The 24,637-nt window shown below is 37.0% G+C and overlaps 1 protein-coding gene across 1 annotated transcript in view; it reads right to left on the reverse strand.

Moving 5' to 3' along the window:
- Positions 1–23,657, reverse strand: part of LOC122792257 (cAMP-dependent protein kinase inhibitor beta-like) — an 81,927-nt gene extending 58,270 nt beyond the window's left edge. The window contains exon 1 of the mRNA XM_044060007.1: positions 23,503–23,657. Within this exon, the coding sequence (XP_043915942.1) occupies positions 23,503–23,650 (148 nt within the window). The 5' untranslated portion in view covers positions 23,651–23,657. The remainder of the gene's footprint in view (positions 1–23,502) is intronic.
- Between the last annotated feature and the right edge of the window lie 980 nt (positions 23,658–24,637).

A 24,637-nucleotide genomic window follows, 5' to 3' on the forward strand; every position in this document is an offset into this window, starting at 1 on the left:
CTCAACTTTTTAACTCTCTCAAATTTTTTAAGAAAATGCTTTCTATTGTTTCTGCCTCTCCACAAAACAAGAATATTCTTTCACTTTTCTTTTTGTAAGGCATATTTGCTGTTACTGGTATTTTCCGTATTTCCAATCTCCACAGAAAATAATTTTCAGCAACATTGTCTACACAATTTCTTTCTTTATTTACTTGCTTTACTTCTGGAATATTTTCCCATAGTTTAATACAATAATGTTTCCTCATGTTATTACACCATGTTTTTTCCATTTCATCAATCATTATTTTTTGTTCTTATCTTTTGTTGGTAATTCTTTATTTCTTCATTAAAACATTCCTTTTTTCTTTCATTACTTCTTATATTTTCCCACAGATTTTTTTTTATTCTTATACATAAGTAAATCTGTCTCTAAGTTCTCATTTTTCATTTTTTCATTTAACCACTTCAATACCTTATACAGTTTAATGAAGCAGCAAACTATTGGGTTTATCATACATAATGCTAATCTGTATGTTTATAATGTGAACATATCTTTTATTTCCTTCATTATTATATCCCATCCCTTCTTATTTTCTTATTTATCAAGATGTATCTCTAAAATAGATATTTCTATCATAGAGAATCATATATCTGATATTTTTTATGTCACCCATTCCTTTACTCTTTTTTATTAAGGGTCATATCTCTTTCCTTTAAACTTTTAACTAATTATATAGCTTATCTCATCTAGTCTCTGCCTTTAGTTGTTACAATAATAATATCTGCATATGACATTATAACTGGGATTTCAACTTCTGTTTAATTTTTATAATTTGCATTCTTCATTTTTTGATTTACTTCTCTAACTTTTGCATTCATGAGTAAAACAAATAATATACTACTCATAGGACACCCCTGTCTTATACCATTCTCCACATCTATTTCTTTACTTAGCAATCCATTGACTAACACTCTTATTTTATTATTCTTATAAGCTGTTCTACATACTTGCTCGATATTATTGTTAGCCTTACATATATCAGGGCCAGCCACCCGGCAGTGTCAACCTTGGCTCTAGATGATTGTCACTGTTGAAGTGACACCCTGACTCAATGTAAAAAAAATGAGAAAGGGATTGTGGGTGGATGGATTATACATATCCATTATTTTCCAGAATATATCATTCTTTATTAATATCAGTTACCATAATTGTTATATCTTTTTTCTTTCTATTTATATAATCTATAATTTCTCTGACTATAATTGGTAATTATTGGCATCCTTTTTCTTTTATACTATCTATGCTTTTCTACAGTATATATTGCATCTTGTTCTCAAATCTCTTTTGCATTGTTTTCATAGATAACATATAGTCTGTATTATTTAGAACTACTGGTCTCCAGTTTGTTATATCTTCCTTTTCTCCCTTTTCCATATGATGTTTAATACACCACTACACAACTCCTTACATTTCAAACCTTCATTTAACAATTCATTGAATACACATATTAAATATTTTTCTGTCATCTTTCTAGATTTTTATATATTTCAAACCCATTACCATCTGGCTCAGATGATGATTCAACTTTTCTAATTCATATACTATTATTTCTTTTTTAAATTCCTTATTAATTTGTTCAGATTTTTTTTTTTGCTTTCCATATCTTTATAATCTCTCTTTTTTGGTAAACATTTCTTCTACATATCTTACAACAATTTCCACAATTTGTTATTGACCTTTCCTTATACTGACTTCTTTATTTTTCATTTCTTTCAGTATACTACTGTTCTCTGTCACTATCTTACTTAAATAAGGTGAAACATCTTCTTTTCTTCATTGTAAACATACCTTATTTTATACAATAATGCTTTTTGTTATACATTTATTTTTCCTTTTCATAATAATCTCTATTATTATTTTCTAAGTTATTACATTTCTATGTATTTTAGCATAATCATGCTTTTCTTTTTTCTTTCTTTATTCTGCCAAAACAGTTAGCTTTTTTATATTTTCTTTTAAAAACATCCACCATTCTGACCAATTAACATAAAATGCTTTCATAGTAATATGATCCTTCCATAACTGATTAACATCTTTCTTTCCTTTTTCATACCATTCCTTTTCGTTTATTCTTTTTATACCTTTTCCTATAATTTATATGCTCTTTATTATGGTATATTTTCAAGCATATTGCCAACAGATCTGAGACACCTGTTGCAACATTTTCTTCTTCCTTTATACATACTCCTAATACTAAAAATATCCTATTTAAAAATTTAAAGTACTTCTCCTGTAAGTGCTTATTTTATTATTCCATATAACTATTTTTCCATATTTTATTACTGCCATCATCTTTTTTTTATATCTTTTCCTCTTTTCTTTCTATTTCCCATTAAGTCACAATTGCAATCTCTTATAATTATTACAAATACATGCTCCAATATTTTCTGAAATAGATTCTTTCTTTCTTTAATATTCACATACTTATATAAATCAATAATTCTATACACTTTTTCTTGCCATCTTATATCTGTAATTGTCAAGCTTCCCATTTTAACTAATATAACATCCAATATTTTTACTACTCTTCTACATAAAACTGCGCTTCCTGAACACTGTTCATTCCCTATGTTCCATATCATTTCCCCATCCCATATATTTTGTGGTTGTAATCTTTCTTCATATGTCAGAATTCATCTGTCTTCCAGAATAATCACATCAGCATCACATTTGTTATACAGTTCTAAGACTTTTATCCTTCTAGTGATATTTTTCATACTATCAACATTTACTGAAAGAATTCTTAAACTATTCCTTTCCCAATTTCTTACTTTAGGAGATATAATCCTATACTAATTTCTTATAAGAAATTATTTATATATTGTCTTTCTTCTTTTCCTTTATATTAATGACTTTAAATTTTATTTTTCTATCCTTTTGTCTTCCAATGGAATTACATTTTCATGTTACCATTCTCTAACTTATATCTTCTTCATTGCTAACTTTGGTTTCTATCTTTAATTTGTCTCTTTCATTATTTTTCTCAGTATCTTACTTTTTTCTGAAATGTATTTATTTCTATCTCATCGTCATTCCTTTCTTGTTCTTTCTCTTTACTTTGATTTATAATACTGAACTCATTCTCTTTTTCTTTACAATCCATCCATAACTGACCCATTGTTACATTCATAACATTCAAGTTTACATTTTGTTTTTGCTTCATGTCCAGTTTTACCACATATATAGCATTTCTTTTTGTCACAGCTATTAACTAAATGCCGTTATTTTTCACAAAAATAATACATTTTTGGTTGTACCTTATATTTTACAACAAACTTGTTACCATCAACATTTACAACACTTGGAATATTTACAATCTTTTCCATTTCTGTTTTCAGAATACCATTACAATTCCATACCCCAGTCCATAAACCCCTATTGTTATAAACTTCTGAAATGTGTATTATTTCTTTACATATATTTGTAAATGTTCTTTTAAAGTCTATCTTTTCACTTTGGTTTGAAACTGTATGTGAACTTTCATTTTAGTTTCCCAACAAGATGGTTTTATTACACATTTATTCCAAATATTGTTATTTTGTCATTTTTCATATTCACACAAAAATCTCTCAATACCTTGTACAGTCTCAAAAAAGTCACAAAATGTCTCTTTGTTAATCAAAATAAAAGCTCTTAGCTCTTGTGCTTTTATACCAAAAGGTAAAATTACATTGTCCCATACCTTATATCTGTTTAATTCCTGATTTTTTTTTGCTTTGTATTCTTACCATGAACATTGTTTATATACTGTCCTCTTTTCTTTTTTCTCTTGCTCCTTCTAATGTAAGTGTTACTGTGTCTACATACATTTTCTTTATCCGTTGCGGCCTCCTTCTGGCATTCCCTCTATGTTGCCTTCATGTATTTTCTTCATAATGTCCACCCATGAAACTTCATTCTCTGGTTTGCTTTGATTTAACATTTCTTGCAGTACATTATCCTGTGATCCTCCCAATAAGAAGGTTGTAAATGTATACTCTTCTCCAACTGTCTCCTTGGTCTGATCAAACAACTTTCTTTGAAATGCTTCTTCTGAGTCTTCTACTGCTACATTATTTTCTCCCTACTGTTGGTTTTCCATCTTGTGCACCATTGTCCCAGCCTCCTCGCTGCTAGGAATGGGACGTGCACACATACTCGCATACACTAACACCATGACTGCCAATCACAAGTAGGGGAAGTTCCCTGATGCCCTGGCCACATTTCCCCTAATAGTATAACTACCACCTCAGGTCTCCCCCGAAAAGAGGTTACTAGCCTAGTGGGACTAACCTGGCCAACAAAGAATAAATGAATAAATTCTAGTCAGTTTCTGCCATCTTCTCTTCCTGGCCATGAACCTCTTGCTCAAGTACTGTTTTTGTCCCCTCCCAGTTTTGAGTGATGATGGTTTAAACTACAGTACTCAGTAGTCTGATAATGTTCATTTCACTATCTTTCCAAATGCTGTCTTCTTTCTTTATGCCCCATATACAGAATTCCTAGATATCCTCTGCTTCCTTTTGAAATATGTCTCCCCAAATCCTGTGTGCCTGCTTTCAGATTTCTTGTTCCCACTTAAACATGTGCATCATTACTGTCTCTTCATTGTGACACCTCTAGCATCTATTATCCTCTTTTCCACATTCCTTTACCAATTTCTTGGGGGTTAGATGTCTTCTATGAAGTATTCTTAGGCTTTGATCTCCCACTCTGTGTACTTTCTGAATCTGCCCTGTTTTGTTTTTAGTTACTGTCCTGTAATTCCCTTCCATCCTTCCTTCCTCCCCAATTCATTCTCATTCTCTCTTCTTTGACTTTGTCCCTTTTCCCCTTAATACTTCATAGATCCATTTGGTCCTTTTTTCCCTAAATTCTTCCATTTCCTCTAGAATGTCATTCTAGCTAATTTTGCCCTCCCTTCCTGGATTTTCCTTTCTCCTGTTTCCTTCTCTGTATTATTATTCCAGGTCTCCCTGAATACAATGCAGTTCCACCATTTGGCTTTTGGTATTCTTTATATCTGTATTAACTCCTACACTGTTTTAAAATTTTCAAAACTTTAAAATACCACCTCTATGGCCTCTGATATACCTGTCTGCTTAATCAACAGTGCTAATCATGCCCTCTTTGACCCCCCCAAAAAAGAACTCTTCAACTTAAGCATGACCACAGTGTATGCACATGAGGTATGAGAAATGGCTATGCTTATCCCATGCTTATATCCATTCCATACAAAGGTCTCCATTTTAGATCCCAGGAAGTACTGACCATCAGCCTAACAAACCTAATTTGCAAAACCATGTCTATACTACATCTGATTTCTTAAACTCTGATATACAACAAAATCTTAATTCTTCAGACCTGCAGCAGTATAATTTTGTCAAAAGGAGATGATGTATACTTAAAATTTCTTCAAGAAAGTCACTGAAGCTGTAGACAGCAGACATATACAGTTCATGCAATGCAACCAGATCTGGCCAAAGCCTTTGATAATATTCCCCATGCTAGAACTACAAATAAGATTCAATGCCTGAATGTAGTCCCTTATGTTGTAAGATGGATGGCAAATTGGCTTGTAGAACCTATGTAGTTAAAATAGCAGGTACCTCCTCAGAAAGAAAAAAAAAAGGTGGCTAGATGCATTCCTCGGGACCCCTTCTGCTTAGTATCTGCTTGTTGAATCTGCAACCATTACTCGAGATCTATGACTAACTAAATATAACAATGGCTATAAGCTGGGTATTGTCATTCACTCACCAGCTAATACCATGTTAGTACAGCAAGGGCTAAACCATGCAAATCAATGTCATGTAAGAAACAGGCAAGTTAGATGAAAATAAGTGTAACATTATCACCTTTGGTAAACAACTCATAATAGTAGCTTACATTATAGGTATCATCCCAATCCATCATCATAATGGTATTCAGACATCTCCGTACCTTTGCAGGCAACTCATAATTTTTTAACCAAAACGTACCAGAAGTACTTAAGAAATCATTCTGTTTAGACCAGTTAATAAGTACAGGTATGTCATCCAAGTCAAAATAAGTTATTGTTCCTCTATACTGTACCCAGATTAAACCTATTGTACAATATAATGCCCCTCTTAATAGGTATCTGTAGCTAGAAAGACTACAAAGGTTCCTAACTGAAATGATCACTGGACTAAAGACCATCAGCTAAAAAGACAGCCTTGGAGTTCTGCCCCTGTATGCTGTCCCTTAAAGACTCCTGTGCAGTGATTTATATTAAGCAATATCTGCTATTAGTGACCCAACCATCTTTACTCTCCTACACCACCACAAAACAAATGGTTCCATGAGCACTCAAAGTAAAGACCTGAGTCTTCATCAAAACACAAATAAGACAAACTGGAGAGATACATTTATTACACAACCCATCTGTGTTATAATCTCCTGGTACATAAAAAACAGAGAGATGCCCTTGATTCCTTTAATGCAAACCTTGACAATTGGATGGGAGCCCATAAATTCATCCCTGTCCTGATTTGTTTTGCTTAGCTATAGGCAGGAAGTGCAATATGAGAACAGATATTGAGAAGGACTGACTCTCTCTTGTAAACTCTGTGAATCTATAAATGTGTGTGGTCGCGGGTAACTTGATCATAGAAATATGTTACTCGAAAAAAGTTATCTAGTAAACCTCAAGATAGGACATGGAGAAAAATCTATGTGAATCGAAGTCAGAGCACAATTTACATCTCAAAAATACACTTCTGCCATATGATAACACTCAACATACCAGCATTTAAACACACTACATGTAGATTAGTGTTTTCTTTGTAGTGAATGGGCATTTGAAGAGTAGAAGCATCTTAGCATTTCCCAGTACAAAGAGCACATATAACTACAAAGAACTCCACGTTCCAAGAAAGAGTACATTATTAATAGGGGGTTACAATATTTAAGACCTAAACCTATGTAGTCAAGATCAAAACAAAGCTGATTCTGGATTTACTTATGTTAACTGATTGTGTAAATGACTGTAACTTTATTATCTGGTTAAAATTCAAAATGGTTACAACATTCAGAATAAAGCTGAAGTTGGCCATGAGGTCAATCTTATCCATATAGAAAGTAAAAGCAGAAAGAGACTACAGCTCTGAGATTCTTCTAGATGAAATAATGGCTGCTGGAAATGAAGTATTTCATGAAAGCCATTTCATATCACAAGTAGATGTGGATCAAACAATCTGTAAATCAAGTGTTTCTTTAGTGAAATTAACGTCCCAAGGCAGAAACAGATTACACACTGGAAGCTTAAACTGAAAGAAAAGTCCTCTTTGAAAGAGCTTGACAGGCACAACCATATCAAACGACAAAATACTTCACTCACCATAAAACTATAAGTGCACATCAAATGCACTCACAATGTGACCTAAATTATTCGCAAGAAAGAAAAGGCGAGCAACCATGCCAGGTACATTCCACAAAGTGTTCCCATATAAATAGTACATATTTTCAAAGGAAGGTTTCTTAATAGCCTTCAGCTACAAATTTATTAACATGATTATTACTAAGCACAATGCAATTAAATAAAAAAACAAATAAAATAAATATGTCAAAATTCAAGTGAAATACACATGAATAAAAATGAAATAAAAAGCAAAGGATAATCATAATAGTGCAATAAACATGGTTTAAAGATATTAAATCCAAACTATCATATATAAATGCACAACTGTCAGCTCCTATATCTTTAATGATCAGAGTAGCATAAACCCATGAGATATACAGAAATGTAAGGCCCAGTGCCAAAGATAGGGTAACAGCTGCAGTTAGTCATTTGCAATCAGACTAGCGCTGACAACAAGAGTAGTGACACAATGGTAAAGTAAAACGGTTTGAACTAGTCAGTTCTCTGCTTTTGGTTACTCTTAAAAACCAGTCCCTCACCTAGAAAAAGTACATCATGACCATCCATAGCCATGGGGCTAAATATGTCCTTCAAAGTCATAAAGAAAAGAGACAAAGTCCTTGGTGGACGAAACAATGAAAATGCTACTAAGGCCTCCAGGTCAACAGACCCCTAAGAAATTATAAAAATTGACAGCTGTCAGCCAGCAGTTCTTATGTGTCAATTAATGAAGCCAGAAAGGCAACAACACAGGCAGATAACAGTACAAGTTAACCATCAAACAAAATGAAAAACAAAACGTTTTTAAATCAAGTTACAGACCCTAAGGCAGAAAGATCCAAGGAAGGGATGAAAGGTAGACTATCAGGTTTGAGGTTTCAAAAAAACCTGACAGCTGTCAAATCACAACATTATTTCTTCAAGCTAATATAAAAGAATGATTTTTATTTGCTGTTTTAATGTAATGACAGAGGGAAACTGGGAAGCTGAGGAATGATTGCACAGATCTACTAGGCATGTATGAAAGTCCAACATCACTGGGTTAAGATGAAACATTGACTCTTTTTGTCAACCACTTCAGATGGAATGTAAACTTTATTGAATGTACTTTTGTTAGAGATTAATGAAGTGGAAAATAATATTACCTGGTCTTGAAAGGGCAATTATAATCAAGATCAGTCTGTCCCTTCTTACTTTCAGTGGCACTTTCTGGAGCAGTTGAAACTGGAGAAAAGGTATACAGAAGAGGTTAAATCAATTGATTGAGGATTACAAGTCCTGAACTATCAGACTTTGATTTGAGGATGCAATACTCCGGGAACTAGGTGTTGGCTAAAAGGTAAAATGGTCACCACACACTGGTTTCTTTCAAAGGAGGAAGAGTGAATGAAAACTGCCAGAAATATTCCCCACATTGCAACCCTAGTAGAATTTCCTACTGAGACGATCCATGTCCGAAATGACATGATATATATACACACACACACACACATATATATATATATATATATATATATATATATATATATATATATATATATATATATATATATATATATATAGGAAGAATTTGAAGAGGTTGTTATGCCAAGGTAGGGATTTGGGTACCAATGCCATGAGGACAGGAGTGACCCGCCACTGTGGCACTTGTAACTTTTGTGGTCTGATTAATACTTCTGAGACCTTTAACCATCCTGATTTAAACAGAGCATTTACTTTTCATGTAGATGCCAGCTGTATATCCACAAATGTGGTTTATTTAGCTGAGTGTGTTCACTGTAAGTCCTTTTATGTAGGGAAGACCAACAGGTCCTTACGTGAGAGGATGAGGGAACAAATGTACAGTATTCGGGTACATTCTGATCATAACGCTCTATCGAAACATGTTGCAGAGTGTGGTGAGACACACAGCTTCATGTTTAGGGCATTGACATCATAACACCCACTATCAGAGCAGGAGATATTCGCAATCATACGGAGTATAAGGAGATCAACTGGATGATTATTTTGAGAGCCGATAGGGGAAGTGGCCTGAATGAACGGGCTTCTTTGAAGCCGTTGTTAAAAAAGTATAGGGTCAGGAAACAGTATTTGATTTTATTGTGTATATATTGTATTGTTAGGTTTTAAATGTTTATTCCTTTATATTTATGTATAGATGTTTATATGTCCCCTATGGTCTCTGTTCATACTGCCTTGTATTGTGTGTTTGATATTATGGTAGTATGTTTTTAAGGGCTGATTGGTGACTAATTGGTACTCATCCATGACTGGAGGACCTGATGTTCAAATTCTTTTATATAAGATGTTTTTACTCTTGTGTTTATTGTTGGTCTGAGGTAGTTCCATGCGAAAGTGCTTACCACTTTATATGGTTCATTCTGCTTCAATAAATCATTTTATGGTAAAGGATTCAGTGACTTTGTTTATCTCAGTGACTGTTTTTGCCTTGGTCGCTCCTTTGTTGCTTTTACACTTTCCACATTTTATTCTTTTTGAGAGCAACGGAGCATTTACCCGGTGGATTATTATATTTCTTTTGGTATTATATTTTTTTTGTATATATATATATATATATATATATATATATATATATATATATATGAGTCTACTTTTTAATTTCAAAATTTCAAAACCTTGAACATCAGAATCCCGATGTTCAGATGTTAGAACAGTACAGAGTGGAACGGTATCTCTGCCGTTTTCCTCGGTGTAGTGTAATCTTGGAGTTGGTATACTTATTTATCAGGGGTGTGGGGTGCGTGCAGGGGAGCATGCCTCCCTGCAAAAATGTAAAAAAAAACGATTTTTATTTTTATTTACATTTCAAAGTTCAAAACGTATATGTATATACATATATGTATATACATTCAGGAAAGTGTCCTGACACTCTAGTTCAAGAAAACTAAAACTCCCTTTGTAGTGACTTGGATTTTATCTCTGCATTTTAAGTTGTATCACAGCTGTAATGCGGTGATTATGATTTGGATTTTGCACAGCAGCAGTAATGCTTCAAAATGCTAGAATGTTAGGAGGACTGTCCAAAGTCCAAGCATATGCAGAAGAGTTTCTGTTGGTGATTATTTTCTTTTGCAGGCTGTGCAACTAAGAATTGTCCATACTGATGATATTATACAGGCCTGGAGAACAAAGCAGACTGATGCCACAAGTCACTTTACAATTCTAAGGTTTAACATAACCTTGGAGTTGTGGTTGCTGTCACAGTCATTTATTGAGACAAGTAAGACTATAGAGACTGAAAGCAGCACTAGAGGGTATTATACAAAGTGTTTCTAAAGGCATTATGGCTACTGAGGCAATGATTAGCAAAAGAACTTGAAGGATGCAAATGTGGAGGTACAGTACTTTTAAAAGAAGTATATGCCTTCACATTGGAGAGATGATGCTTCCTCCAAGAGCAAGAAAACACTTACTTATATAGAGTACAAAAAAAAAAAAAAAAACGCAACGGAGTAGCCAACAAACTGCTAGGTGAAATGTAATAATGGTCTGGTACCTCAGCTTCAGTGCCTTCAGAGGAATAATTCTTCTTGTAAACCAAAAAAAGGCCCTTAAAAGCAAGTTGCTACAAAAACGCTTAACCTCAAACATTACATCAGCATAAGAGGGAAGTTTAGTGGGAACAAATTTACTTCCCCTTCGTAACACCTTTTCCATAACAGGTGTTAAGCTCAAATCACTCAAATTAACAATAAATAAGTCACTAGAAGTAGATGTAATATAATTACCAAGTCCACATACACACAGTCCTTTAGCAGATCACTTTTATAAGATGTATGGGGGCCAGGATGACAGTTTATTTTTCAGTGTGCTAGCCAATCCTTATATGTGTAATGGTGGGAATTTTTTTCATAAATTCTTGCAACTAGAAAGTAGGTTCATTTTGAATTACAAAACTTTATTACCTATGGGTTTAAATTTGGAAATTAAGTTCAATGTATGATTTATGTGAATATTAATTTGTATGACCATGGTTGTGACTCTTTTAAGGGCTAATTGTTTTTGTAATTGTGATTGATTATTCAAATGAAAAATTTTGTATATTAATGGTGTGGTAGTGTTGTTAATTATTCCTCTGAAGGCACTGAAGCCATACTAGAACACTATTAAATTTCACCCTGCACACTCCGTTGTTTTTTTTTTTTTTCAGTTTTTATATAGAGTACAGTCAACTCTACAATAAGCTCTCCAAACTGCAGTGGCAAATGATTTGATCTCCCAAGATCTAACATATCAACATCATGAAACACTGTTAAAATGGTACTGTTGTATGACAGAAGCTATCCTTGGAAAAGCCACAAAAAGGCAGCCATCAAAGTAAATGAAACAATGAATTCCCTGTCAGTAGAGACAGAGCTGGTTCTGAATATTACATTGGGGCTGTCATTGGTTCAACTTCCACAACTGATAATACTATGACAGGTGACAGTGCCACCACTGAGAAATAAATCACAGATACCTTTGTATGATGTGGGCTGCAGACAGACAAAGTAGTGCTATGGAAGATTCCAGTACTGATACATATGTAAGAGGCAATATTGGGACTGTTTACAAGATGTCTGAATTGGTCCATCTACCCTGTCCTGAACTTCTTGGTCAATAACTATAGCAACAACCTGAGTAATTACACCAGTGCTAAGAGTGATGATAGTCAGTAGCTGGGTAGTAGTGTAGTGCAATGGACACTGGTATATAAACAGCAAAAGTAAACAGTGAATACATGCTATGCATGTACAAATTATTATACTACCACCACAAAATGGCAACAGTAAGGTACCTTATGGCAAGACTTGTGTAATGTGTTAGGCTAGCTTGATCAATACACTCGAGAATAGACAACCTAAGTTCTTTGAGCACAAGCTTATTAGGACTCTCTGTCTCAAAATTATACAGTTCTACTCCCAGAACTGAGCTGATTCTTTGTGAGTGGTCTTTCCATTTTAGTTTCCCATAATTCACCTGCTCACACAAGGTAAATTTTTTCTGCTGTTTCCCAGATTTGCAGAAACAGATTCCTGAACTTTTTTTTTTTGTTAATCATTTAAGCATCAGTTGTGTGCATTTGGGCTGTAGGTTGTGTTTCTGTGGTAAAGAAAATTTACAAAATGGCAATTGGTTTGCATTGAGAACTTATAGACTGATAGGTACTTTCATACAATAATGCCAGAGAGGAACCAGTTCTATAACACTGTGAGGCATTCCACAACTATGTGTTTACAGACTGTGCATTACTACATGGCTAAGATTTGTTGACTGCCTTTTCTACATTTATTACAAGGGCCTTTGCTTAAGAGCTGTGTTGTGTCTTCAGAAATTTGTGATATCTTTCAAACTGTCATTTGCTATACTAACCACTCGAATTAATGCATGCGAGTACTATAAACAGACCTTCAGCAGAACTATACCTGTAGATTAAATGATAAAATTGGTGTGGGATTACAGCAAATTAAACTACAGTAGGAATCATATGACACTTTTATGATGAAAACGGAATCAATCAAAAGTTTGCACAACTATGCAAAGAATTTTATGATGTAACCTACATGGTGCATTATAGTACCACCACCATATCTACCATTCCAAATATGGAGATTGGATACATCTTTACAAGAATGATGCAAATGACCAAGAAAATGGTAAGGAAATAACTTGTTTTTTCCAAATAGTATACATTTTGAGGCATCCAGCAATTTTCAAAGTTTGGAACTTTTTCCTCCTTTCTTTTATTTTATTGCTGTCATTTGGGAAGACAAAAACATAGATCTTTACTGGCAGTGTTCTTCCAGTGCCTCTTCCAGTCTCACAATACTTTTAGGCTGCTGAGAGACTGATGCAGAGGCAATTTGGTTTTGCATCTTGGCCATGAGCAGGTGGGTTTCAAGATGGACTTGTCTTAATGTGGCACAGCTGAACTTTGAGCTATAACAGCAACAGCCAGTGCTATGCTCCAGGCATAGCAAATTTTGAATTTTTACTGCAATCTTTGGGGGGAGGGGGAGTCTTGAGTTGACTGGCATGGTCAGCCACCAGTAACTTCACACCTCCTTATGTTCTATTACTCTATCCTCCTTGAGGGTCACTGCTTGTTGGGCACACACCATATGCAACTCTTCATCAGATAGGCATTGTTTGTTTGTTTCAGACAGGGATGGCCTTTTAGCTCTCTGGTCCATGAAAACACCACAACCGTGTATGGGAGTAGACACTGACCATACTACTGTGGTCAGCTGAGTGGGGCCAACATTCTGTAGTCATCTGTTAAAGTGCATGTTAGAGTTACCTTTCCCTGTTTGATGGGAATGTCATCACATGATAAATGTACAATGACTTTTTGCTCGTGGACATACCTGCATCTGTGGTAATGTGCTGCTCAGATAGCTCCACTCATTAATACCATCCCTCTCAATGATCCCAGTCTCTACCAGCAATCATGATGCCCAGGATACACCCTACTATAGCCAGTCCCACAATTCACCATCACAGAGAATTAAGCAGGCTGAACCTCTTCACCCCTCTGTTTTAAAAAGGCATTTCCTCTAGTGTCAAAGCCACTAACTGAACCAGGACAGGCTGAGTAACAGTCGGGCCTTTATCCCTTTATGCCCCAAAGTTGGCCTAACAATAACAAGATTTGGAGTGGGTGTCTAGGATGCAATCTGGTGTCTACACAATCAAGTAGTGCATTGTGTGCTTGGGTAATGATGACTGGGAGTAATCCAGAGCTGTTGAAAGGGTGGGTCATCAAAGTAACTGCCCCATGGATCAACTTGTAGGAGGCACAAAACAGTTAATAAGCTGTTAGTAGGAGATCACAATCAGTGAGATTCAGATGTCTAACAGAGGATGCAATACAGTTCTTACACAAATGACAAATCACAACTATTCAAGGAAAAACACAGAGAAGGCAGTTATATATTGTGTGTACCTACAGATAGATGTCAGTGAGAAGTTGCTATGAAACTATTTACACTGCAGTGTAGCCCACTGCAACAGAAGGCCAAATGTTACAGGGAAAGATCAATTCTAAAAACTATTTACAAGAATTACTGGTTTTGGTTAAATACATAGTTTACACTCAAAGCAGTTAACATTCTAAGTTATTTGTATAACATTATATGGTTGATAGCAGTAACTGGTTTTAGGCACCAAAAATCAGATTTCTGTGCATTCTAGACACACTTCTTTCTATTAACAATGCCTTGTTTACTCATATTTCATTAAATCTAGGCAGGCACATGGTGGTAGATGCAAAATATCTGTATATACTGCAGGTGGTATTGGCTTACTGCTCTTTTTAATGCACCCCACTTTTCCCATTGCATGTCTTATACATGGGCATGCAATGGCTATAGTAACGGGAAGTTACACTCATGCTTTTTCTAGCAGGGCTGCTGCTCATACAGGTTAAGGCACACTGTCAAATCCTCAGCCTTAACTGGAGACTGACTGATGAGATGTGGTACTCAAGGCACCATAGAAAAGTGAACAGATGAAAGTCTCATTAAGTCATCCCCTGGGTTATTTCCAATGGAGGTTGATTCCTTGTGGGATTGCCTGAAGGTCAGCTCTTCACTCATGGAAGACATGTTTGGTGATTATTTCCACTAGATGATCTGTAGTGAAGGACATAGATTAACTTTTGGAAAATAAAATAAACCTGATATGCATGAATCAATAGTTTTCCTCCCACATATGAACATATGTAAAAGAAGAGCTAAATTGATGCCTAGATGTCCTGCTGTACATGCTATTGAGGAACATTAAATTATTAATGCCCTCTATGTCTGCAGTAGTATTACAGATGACCTTGTTCATAGGTTCATATGTGTTTACTAGGCTAATGACCACAAGGGCCTTTTTAAGCCTAGCCATGCATCCCAAATCTCTGACAAGTTCTGATACTCTTGATAAGTGTAAGCATGGGCCTGGGAGATGAACTATTTACAGGTTACCTGTGTCCAGTTGAGGCATAGGTGGCAAACCAGGGAAGAATTTCTGGATTCCCATCCAATTGTCCAAGTTGCACTTGAATTGGGGTTAGGGAGGAACTCTGCTTCATATGGATGATGAGCCTGTTCCATAGACAAGGTAGTCTCTGGGATACATACCTATCACTCCAGAGGTCCTATTTATATCATAGGCAAGGTTTAAGTTTTTAGAATGGGTAATTCTGGTGTTGTTTGTTTCGTGGATATGCAGGAGGTCCATCAGAGTGGGGTCTGACAATGTCCTGTATGCCAGGCAAAGATCTCCCCTCAAAACCCTGTAGGAGACAGAATACAGGGATAGGGCCTTGAGGTGGTCTGCATAGGACATTTTACTTACTCCCTGTATTCTTTTACTAAGGAACCTCTGTGGATGTTCCAGTTGTTGGATATACCTGGACAGGTACAAACCAAAGGGGGCATTGTACTCAATGGTAAGTCTGATGAATACCGAATACAGTGGAACAATGACTTCCTTGGACTTAGATGCCATACCTTTGTTTATAAGTTGCACAACATAGAATGATTTCCTCACCACTGTAGACACATGATGGTCAAAGGCTAGATTACTATCTATGTGTGTCCCTAAGTCAACTCTAAGGGGTGTGTTGTCAATATGATAGTTACCAGGGATGGATGACTTCCCAAAGGATTCTACTATGCATTTCTTGGCATTTAATTTTAGTCCATGGCTCAGGCACCAGTTGTTTGTCTGTGTTAGCCCCTCCTGGACAACAATTGTGTCAGTGTGAGATTCAATGACGGCTCCTAATTTGCAATCATCTGCAGATTTAGTCAGCCAGAGATCACTAACATTGGCCTTGAATTCTGTGAATTAAATACCAAAAAGGAGTGGTCCAAGGACTGATGCCTTTGGGACTCCACTTGTGAATGGCCTCTTTGTAGAGGTGGACTCCCCAATTCTAACTTGCTGGGTCCTGTCTGTTAGCCAGTTGGCTATCCACCGGGTGTCATACGGGTTTGTACCTAACCTCTTCAGTTTGTCAACAATGCCTGAGTGGGATATTGTGTCAAATGCCTTGGCCAGGTCAAGGTAGGCAGTGTGAATGATTTTGCCCTTATCCATTGCTTTGATGACCTTCTCAAAGAAGTCCACCAGGTTGAGTAGGCATGATCTGCTCTTGACGAAACCAAACTGGGTTGGGCCCAGGGTCTGAAGGTTTACTATATCTCTGTTGATCATCTCCATGATAATTCTTTCCATAACTTTGCATACAAGACTGGTGAGACTTATGCTTCTGTAGCAGGGTCTGTAGATGGCCTACCTTTGTGCAGAGGGATGATTGTTGCCTTTTCCCATTCATGAGGCATGAAGCCTGTTTGGAGGCTACAGTTAAACAGTAATTCCAGAGGCCCTGATAGATTATGTTTCATGCTATTTAGAAGGCACCCTGCGATATTGTCTGGATCCATTGATGCAGTGTTCTTGGTCTTAGAGAGAGAGCATTAAGGACCTGTCCCCTAGTGATACTAGGGGGAGTTATATTTGATGATATTTCCTGAGGAAGGATGGGAGAGAGAGAGGGTAAAGTTGGAGCTGAGTCCTTGTACTCTTCCTCTGTACCCATCCAAGGAGGATGCAGGGGAATATGTTGTTAGGGGCTTTAGAAAGGTATCTTAAGGGACAAAAAAAATGCGCGTGAAAAGAAAAGGAACAAAAATAAATGTAAAAATGTAATTTTTGTTGCAAAAATAGTCTAGCCTGACTGCTCACGGTATTGATTGTATATGATAAACAAACATTTCCTCGGCATCTACAAGAACACATTAATGTCTGCTAGCTCTTCTTGAATATTCTCCTCCATTTTTTTTCTAAAATTTGTGTGCATGTGGTTTTAAATGCAGTATACATGTATCACAAGAAATGCATAAATCTAAGTCACCATCTATGTTCTCAGTTTTTTATTATCTTTCTAACTTTTTAAACACACACACACACACACACACACACACACACACACACACACACACACACACACACACACACACACACACACACACATATATTTTCCTTTTTTGCATGTTCTTCTTCACTTTACTCCTGCCAGCCATCACCCCCATATTCCATTTGTTCCTCTTGACAGGGCAAGAACTGACTGGAATGGTCACTATCCAGGCAGCCATAAAGGGCTTTTTGTTTCCTTCAACTGCATTTTCTTTACAGCAAATTCACAGGTCATAGCACTCCCTTATCTCAATGACTTGAGGGTGTGGCCTTACCCTGCAGACCAGGGCCACCAACATTTAAGCAAGGAGTTTAAATGTCTCCAGGCCAGGAACATATTCTGTGGCCCCACTTCACAGAGCGAAGTCATCCCAACACAGAGATCAGGGTGTTTAATTTATGGCTTAAACTCACCATGGGTGACTGTTTTACACTTGTGTATGAGGACCCTACATCATTCCAAAACTGCTCACTTTGTTTACTTTATTGCCTAATCCTCACCATTGATGGTTGACACACTCATGTCACTGAGAGGACCCAATGTCATTCACAACACAGAATGAATGGTGTGCATTTTATCACCTAACTCCCACTACTAGGGAAAGATATACATTCATGTAACTGCAAGGACCCTACAGTATTCACAACACACAGCTTACAATGTTTACTTTAATACTTAACTCCACAACTGCTGACAAACTCTGACATCACTGTTAGGGCTCTATGCACTAGCAGCACGGAACTGAAGGTGTTTACTTTAATTCCTAACCACATCTTGGGTAATGACATCACTGCTAAGACCATGCATCACCTGCAGCACAGAACTCATTGTGTTATGGCCTAAATGCCATCCACTGTTGACCAACGTACACTCCTGTCTGTGTGAGGACCCTGCAACTCTCCCTTCACAGAGCACAGAGTGTTTACTTTAGGGTCTAAGCCCCATCATCAGTGACTGATGTACACTTGCATCACTGCAAGTACCTGCTATAGCTTCTCTTTGCTGCATGTGCACTCTGACAGACAAACATCCCTGTGAACGCTACAGTGAGAGATTTGACAGAGACAAGCACATGTCCCTTGTCTACAGCTCTGCTTATCATTCACCTACTCCTCCGACAGGGTGTCCATAGTCCAGAGGACCAAACTGCCTCCCTCCCCCAGGATGAGTCGGGTCTATATTAAATCAGCATAAAATAGCAAACAGTGATTTATCGACTCTTTAAAAGCGAAAGCTTGAAATCCCGAAGACATGCCATTTTTGGGACTTTGCCATTTCCTCCACTGTGGTGTGATCTCAGAGTTGGTATATTTAAGAAGGAGGGTGTTTTGAAGGTTTTTTTTTTTTTTTTTTTTTTGTGGAACAGAGATTTTTTTCTTTGTGAAAACATCACTGTTCCGTGTCTTCGGGATTTCAAGCTTTCGCTTTTAAAGGGTCGATAAATCAGCGTTTGCTATTTTAAGTTTTTGCTGATTTAATATAAACCAAATGAGTCAGCAGGGTCTGGCTACTCATTTCCAAGCCTCCCTCATTGGGTCTTCCACATCCAGATGGCTACTCATTCTTGGGCCATCTGGTCATATTCAGAGGTTTATCAATTGCCACAGATCCAGCTACTTTGTCAAAGGTATTATGAAGGAAGTAGAGCCTTTGTGTAATCTTAGCCATATATCCGATTTTGTATTGTAGAATACAGTTGAGCACTATACATGCTGCTTTTCTCTAAACTAGGAAAAGAGTAACCTACATTTTGAAGAGGAAATTCTATGACAAGAATAGCACTAGGACTAAGCAGGATCCACCTGTCTCAGACACATTTAATGGATTTTTGGAACTGCATTCTTTAATTCTAGATTTTTAAATCAGAATACTAAAGCCCCTGTCCACATGACGATGTTTTATTAAATTTAAAAACAGCTTTGTATCTATTTGAAGATCCTTCTACGACATGTCAAGAACCCAATTTCAATTTGGAATGTCTTTAACAAGCCAAATAGAATGAAGCTGACCAGAATTAAGCATCATAAAGTGATTTTCTGAAAACCAGGATGTGTGTCTCTGAATGCTGTTTTAACTACTAGATGAAATTCATGAGCAAGTTATTCACTCTGCAGAGAACTTAGACAATGAATAGCTGTTAAAAATGGCAAACTGCCTTACAAACGTCAATGCAATAACTCCACTACTCAAACTGCTGCCCATAAAAAGTGCATTAGCAGAAACACATGTAGATTGTCTTTCAGCTGACTCTATGTATTGATCATGGTCTTGCAGCTTTTGTGGATGCACCCAACAAAATCTATACATTGTGTGCATCTGACCTCTGCAATTCCAGTAACCACAGACAGGGTTTGTGATGTTTGAGTCAACAATAGCATGTCAGTGGCATAGTGTGGCAGGGGGAGTAGTCAAATCAATTGATGGCAAAGTGTTAAAATCCTACTTTTTGCACATTTCAGGAGAAGATCAAATGAGCTTTGTAAAGTTAGTCTGCTGTGTGAAGGCACAGTGGAAGGACAAATTCTTATACCACCACTCTACACATATCATAATTACTGTATTAAATGTGGAATAAGAGCAACTTAACTGTATCTCACATGTCAAGCTATGGAGCAGCTGTGCAAGTTAAGGCACCTAGCAGAAAAATGTGTTAGACGTGGTTCACAGTATGTAAAATGATCAGTTAAAGTATGAAATCTGACCCATGCAGCATACAAAATCATTCAAAATGCTCCATGAACAAAGGCCACAGAAATTGTTTGCATAGGAGCACTGATCAACACATATACAACATAACACCCATAACATTGTGGAAAAAATAAATGTTCCCTTACTGCAGCAGGCAGCACTATCTGACTACACAGTGAATATAATACACACTGTTAGTGAGTGCAGGTATTACAACCATGGATTAATGTTAGATAGGACTCTTACACCAGTCACATCTCACCCATTCAAAATGAGATGGAAATAATAGTGGTATGTCTGTATGTGCAGTGAGGCAGAAACCTTTACAAACATGCATTACACATAGTGCATAACAGCATTGTAGTACCTTTGTTCTTTGATTGGTGCTATGTACACTGCATGCCTATCAAATGCTATAACACTAAAGCAGCACTGATGTAGAAATCACAGTATGGTCACTACCGCAAATGACAGCTATACAAAGTACACAGTAGGGGCATATAGTCCACCATAAAGTAGTGTAATATACCCTAAAATGTACATGTAGTACAAGTTAACTGTAAAGAGCAGGGTACTGCATTGTGCATATCTATATAGCTGGGTCTACTTCTGTTTGTACAACCCCATTTACGCAAAAGTGCACTTTCGTGAATACTGATTCACCGAACCAGAAACAAAAAACACTGCATCACCAGAGCAAGGAAATATACTTGTTTCCCCACTGTAGTGCAATCTCAGAGTTAGTATATATAAAATAGTGGGGGTGTGGGGTGCAGGGGGACTTGTCCTTCTGCAAAACTGCCTTTGTAGTGTTTCGTGTTTGTGTGTGTGTGTGTGTGTGTGTGTGTGTGTGTGTGTGTGTGTGTGTGTGTGTGTGTGTGTGTGTGTGGGTGGGTGTGTGGGTGTGTGGGTGTGTGCGCGTGTGTGTGTGTGTGTGAGTGTGCGTGTGTGCTGTCCATGTGTGTTGCAAGTGTGTGTATGCATGTATATGTATATAACACCATGTGCTTATACAAAAACTTCCTCTCACTTTTTGCATTCACATCTTTGATCTATGAGTTTTCAACTTCCCCTCTTACATTTCATCATTACCCTCATTTGGCCCCAACCCCATTTTGAACATTTCTAACTGATCTCCCAATGAGAAATGTAGTGATAAGCTGTGTTTCTTGCAGGACACACAGTAAGCCATACTATGCACTCTGTAGCTCTTGCACTGGAGGTCTGCTTCAGTGTAAGTGCCTGGTATGCTGGTGGAAGGTATGGTGCACCAAGCATGCTCAGTATGTTCTATGTTTCCCCGAGGTGTCCAGAATTTGAGGAATGTCATTAAAAAAATGTTGTTAATGATTCATTTTCCTGACTGAGTGGTTTCACTATGGTTATTGCACAGGGGACAATATCTGTGAGTATCAGTATCAGTGTGTGAAAGAAACTGTGGTAAACAGGAGTATCATTATACACCACAGTGCAGTGAGCCAGAGTTCATTATAATAACACTGTAGGGTGTTTGTGGGAGACATTTAATATAAGAAAAAGCATATGATTTGATAATTTATGAAAATAATTTGAATCCCTTTTTATCAAAAGTCCATTCAGTCAGTGAACTAGCTTTCAGCCAGCCACTATGGAATCCTGATAGGAAACATTATGCCACAAAAAAGGTATGATATGTACCATCCACTTCATTCCTTCTTATCGCCAACAAAGTACTTTTAAAGTAGTGTGACATTAAAACATGTTTGGGAGACAAAGTCTTGTTAATACTCCAATAATATTAAAGTGGAGTTTAACTGCATCTCTTATCTTACGTCATTTACTTCTTCTGTGTCAAACACTGTGTGTAAATGAGTAAGTTGATACAGCACAGAAAGTGCTGCGTGTAACAGTCTAGGACCTATCAGCACTGTTTGAAGATGGGAAAGGGTTGTTGTACAGCACAGAAAGTGCTGCATGTAACAGTCTATGACCTATCAGCACTGTGTGAAGATGGGAAAGGGTTGTTGTACAGTACAGAAAGTGCTGTATATAACAGTCTAGGACCTATCAGCACTGTGTGAAGGTGGGAAAGGGTTGCTGTACAGCACAGAAAGTGCTGTGTATAACAGTCTAGGACCTATCAGCACTGTGTGAAGATGGGAAAGGGTTGCTGTACAGCAAAGAAAGTGCTGCGTGTAACAGTCTAGGACCTATCAGCACTGTGTGAAGATGGGAAAGGGTTGCTGTACAGCACAGAAAGTGCTGCATGTAACAGTCTAGGACCTATCAGCACTGTGTGAAGATGGGAAAGGGTTGTTGTACAGCACAGAAAGTGCTGCGTGTAACAGTCTAGGACCTATCAGCACTGTGTGAAGATGGGAAAGGGTTGTTATACAGCACAGAAAGTGCTGCGTGTAACAGTCTAGGACCTATCAGCACTGTGTGAAGATGGGAAAGGGTTGTTATACAGCACAAAGAGTGCTGTGTATAACAGTCTAGGACCTATCAGCACTGTGTGAAGATGGGAAAGGGTTGTTGTACAGCACAGAAAGTGCTGTGTGTAACAGTCTAGGACCTATTAGCACTGTGTGAAGGTGGGAAAGGGTTGCTGTACAGTACAGAAAGTGCTGTGTATAACAGTCTAGGACCTATCAGCACTGTGTGAAGGTGGGAAAGAGTTGCTGTAAAAGTACTGCTGTTAACCCAATAACCACATAAGGAAATTGTCTGTAAAATGTACAGAAAGCAGGTCAGGACAAACATTTGGGGCATGGAATGGGGATTAGTCAAGAATATGAAAACTGGAGAATCAGGACAGTCGTGATCTATGAAAACCACAGTGACTTGAATATGACAGCATGGGTATAAGGGGTTACCTCGACCAGATGAGGGAGGTAGAAGTACTTTTTTTCATAGTGAATTCCAGCAGTCAGGGAGAAGGCAGCAAGGAAGGTGGGATAGGACTTGTCTATGAAAAGTACAGGAACAAGGAACATGGCAACACAGGAGAGGAATGTTTGCCTGGGTGTTCATTTTTAGAATGATCAGGAATACCATAGTTGGGTGGGCAGTTACACATATGTGCCGTTACAAGCATAAAAATGCTCTAGTAGTCAATTATTCTGAATGGAAATGTAGCAAAGGCCTCCATGGAAAATGTTAACTTATCCACTGAGCACTTAGTAGTCTAATTCTTAGGGGATCCCAGCAATGTGATGTTGGCCTGTGCAATCCAAAAAGTAACCATATATAAATGTGGTCTGTCCATCTATCTACCTATTAATCTATCTGTCTGTCTATCTAGCCTTATAATGGTCTGTTAATAGTATTTGAACCTCTCTGATGAAAATTACAGCAGCAGTCTATGTTGGTTGTAATTCTGGCATACTATGAGATACAAATTACAAGAGTAAGTCATACAAAATACATACAACCCAGATGTATTCTGATCAATACATACCTGCTGCCTTTAGAGTCATTTCTGCTAATTTTAAAGGTAGGTCACCTGGGCTGACCCCTGAAGGTGACCCTAGTATATCAGGCAAAGCATTTCTTCGTCCAGTCCGTGCTGATGATGCAAAATCCAACATCGGCTCCACCTCAGTCATGTTGCTATACCTTTAAAAAAAAAAGAGTTCATAAAACACAAATTAAACTGTACATGTAGATGTGTGTTTGTGTGTGTGTTTGTGTGTGTGTGCGCGCGTGTGTGGGTGCCTGTTTGTGTGTGTACATGTGTGTGTTTGTGATAAGGAAGATGTGTTTACAGCAGAATGAATAATAGACTTCTTTAGTTAAAATTACATTTTCAAATTATGTCAGTGCCCTGTCAATGTGTACCAGTTAAAACACTACTGTCTAGCTCTAAGTTCATGCATGCTTCCTTAGCTTAACTGCTCTCCCCAGATCCCTAAAAGAAGGATAATGAATAGTTAGTAGAATATAATGAACAGTAGATTGTCTCATGTGATCTTATATATACTTGAAAACTCCAAGAGTACCTCATTACATCTTCCTTCAAGTGAGAAACCACACAGATTATGAAAGCACACAACTGTAAGTGCTTAACTGGTTAAACTATCATAGCAGAACACATCAAAAATACTCTTCAGATAGACTAGCAACACTAACCAAAACCTTGTGCCCAGTAATGATGTAGTATGAGCAGTTTCTGAGCAAAAAATGACATAAGGCCAGGATGTTTTATTTTACTTAATGAATGATCTCCTCTCAAGGGTGTAGCTAGAAACAGTGCAGTCACATGAATACATTTATTTTTTCACCATCTGTCAGAAATATGGTTTGTTTCAGTCAGAATACAGCTATGGTTATGTATACAATGTAGATTTATACATGCATAACTTGCTTTCAGATAGAAACATTCATTCAACTTTATTCCCAGTATAGAAGGAAACAGCTGCAATTAACGGAGACTCATTAACCACATAAAGGACAATATCGAGAGGGTAGCAAAATAAGATACCAAGTTTAAAATGAAATTTCATAGCCATGCTCCAGTTTCCTGTCATTTAAATGTACTTGGCACAACATTTTTAAAATATCACATAAATGAACAGGGCAAAAAGAAAATTGCA

This window comes from Protopterus annectens, chromosome 1.part2 (assembly GCF_019279795.1).
Source record: "Protopterus annectens isolate FY-2018-M chromosome 1.part2, PAN1.0, whole genome shotgun sequence".
Classification (NCBI taxonomy): domain Eukaryota; kingdom Metazoa; phylum Chordata; order Ceratodontiformes; family Protopteridae; genus Protopterus; species Protopterus annectens.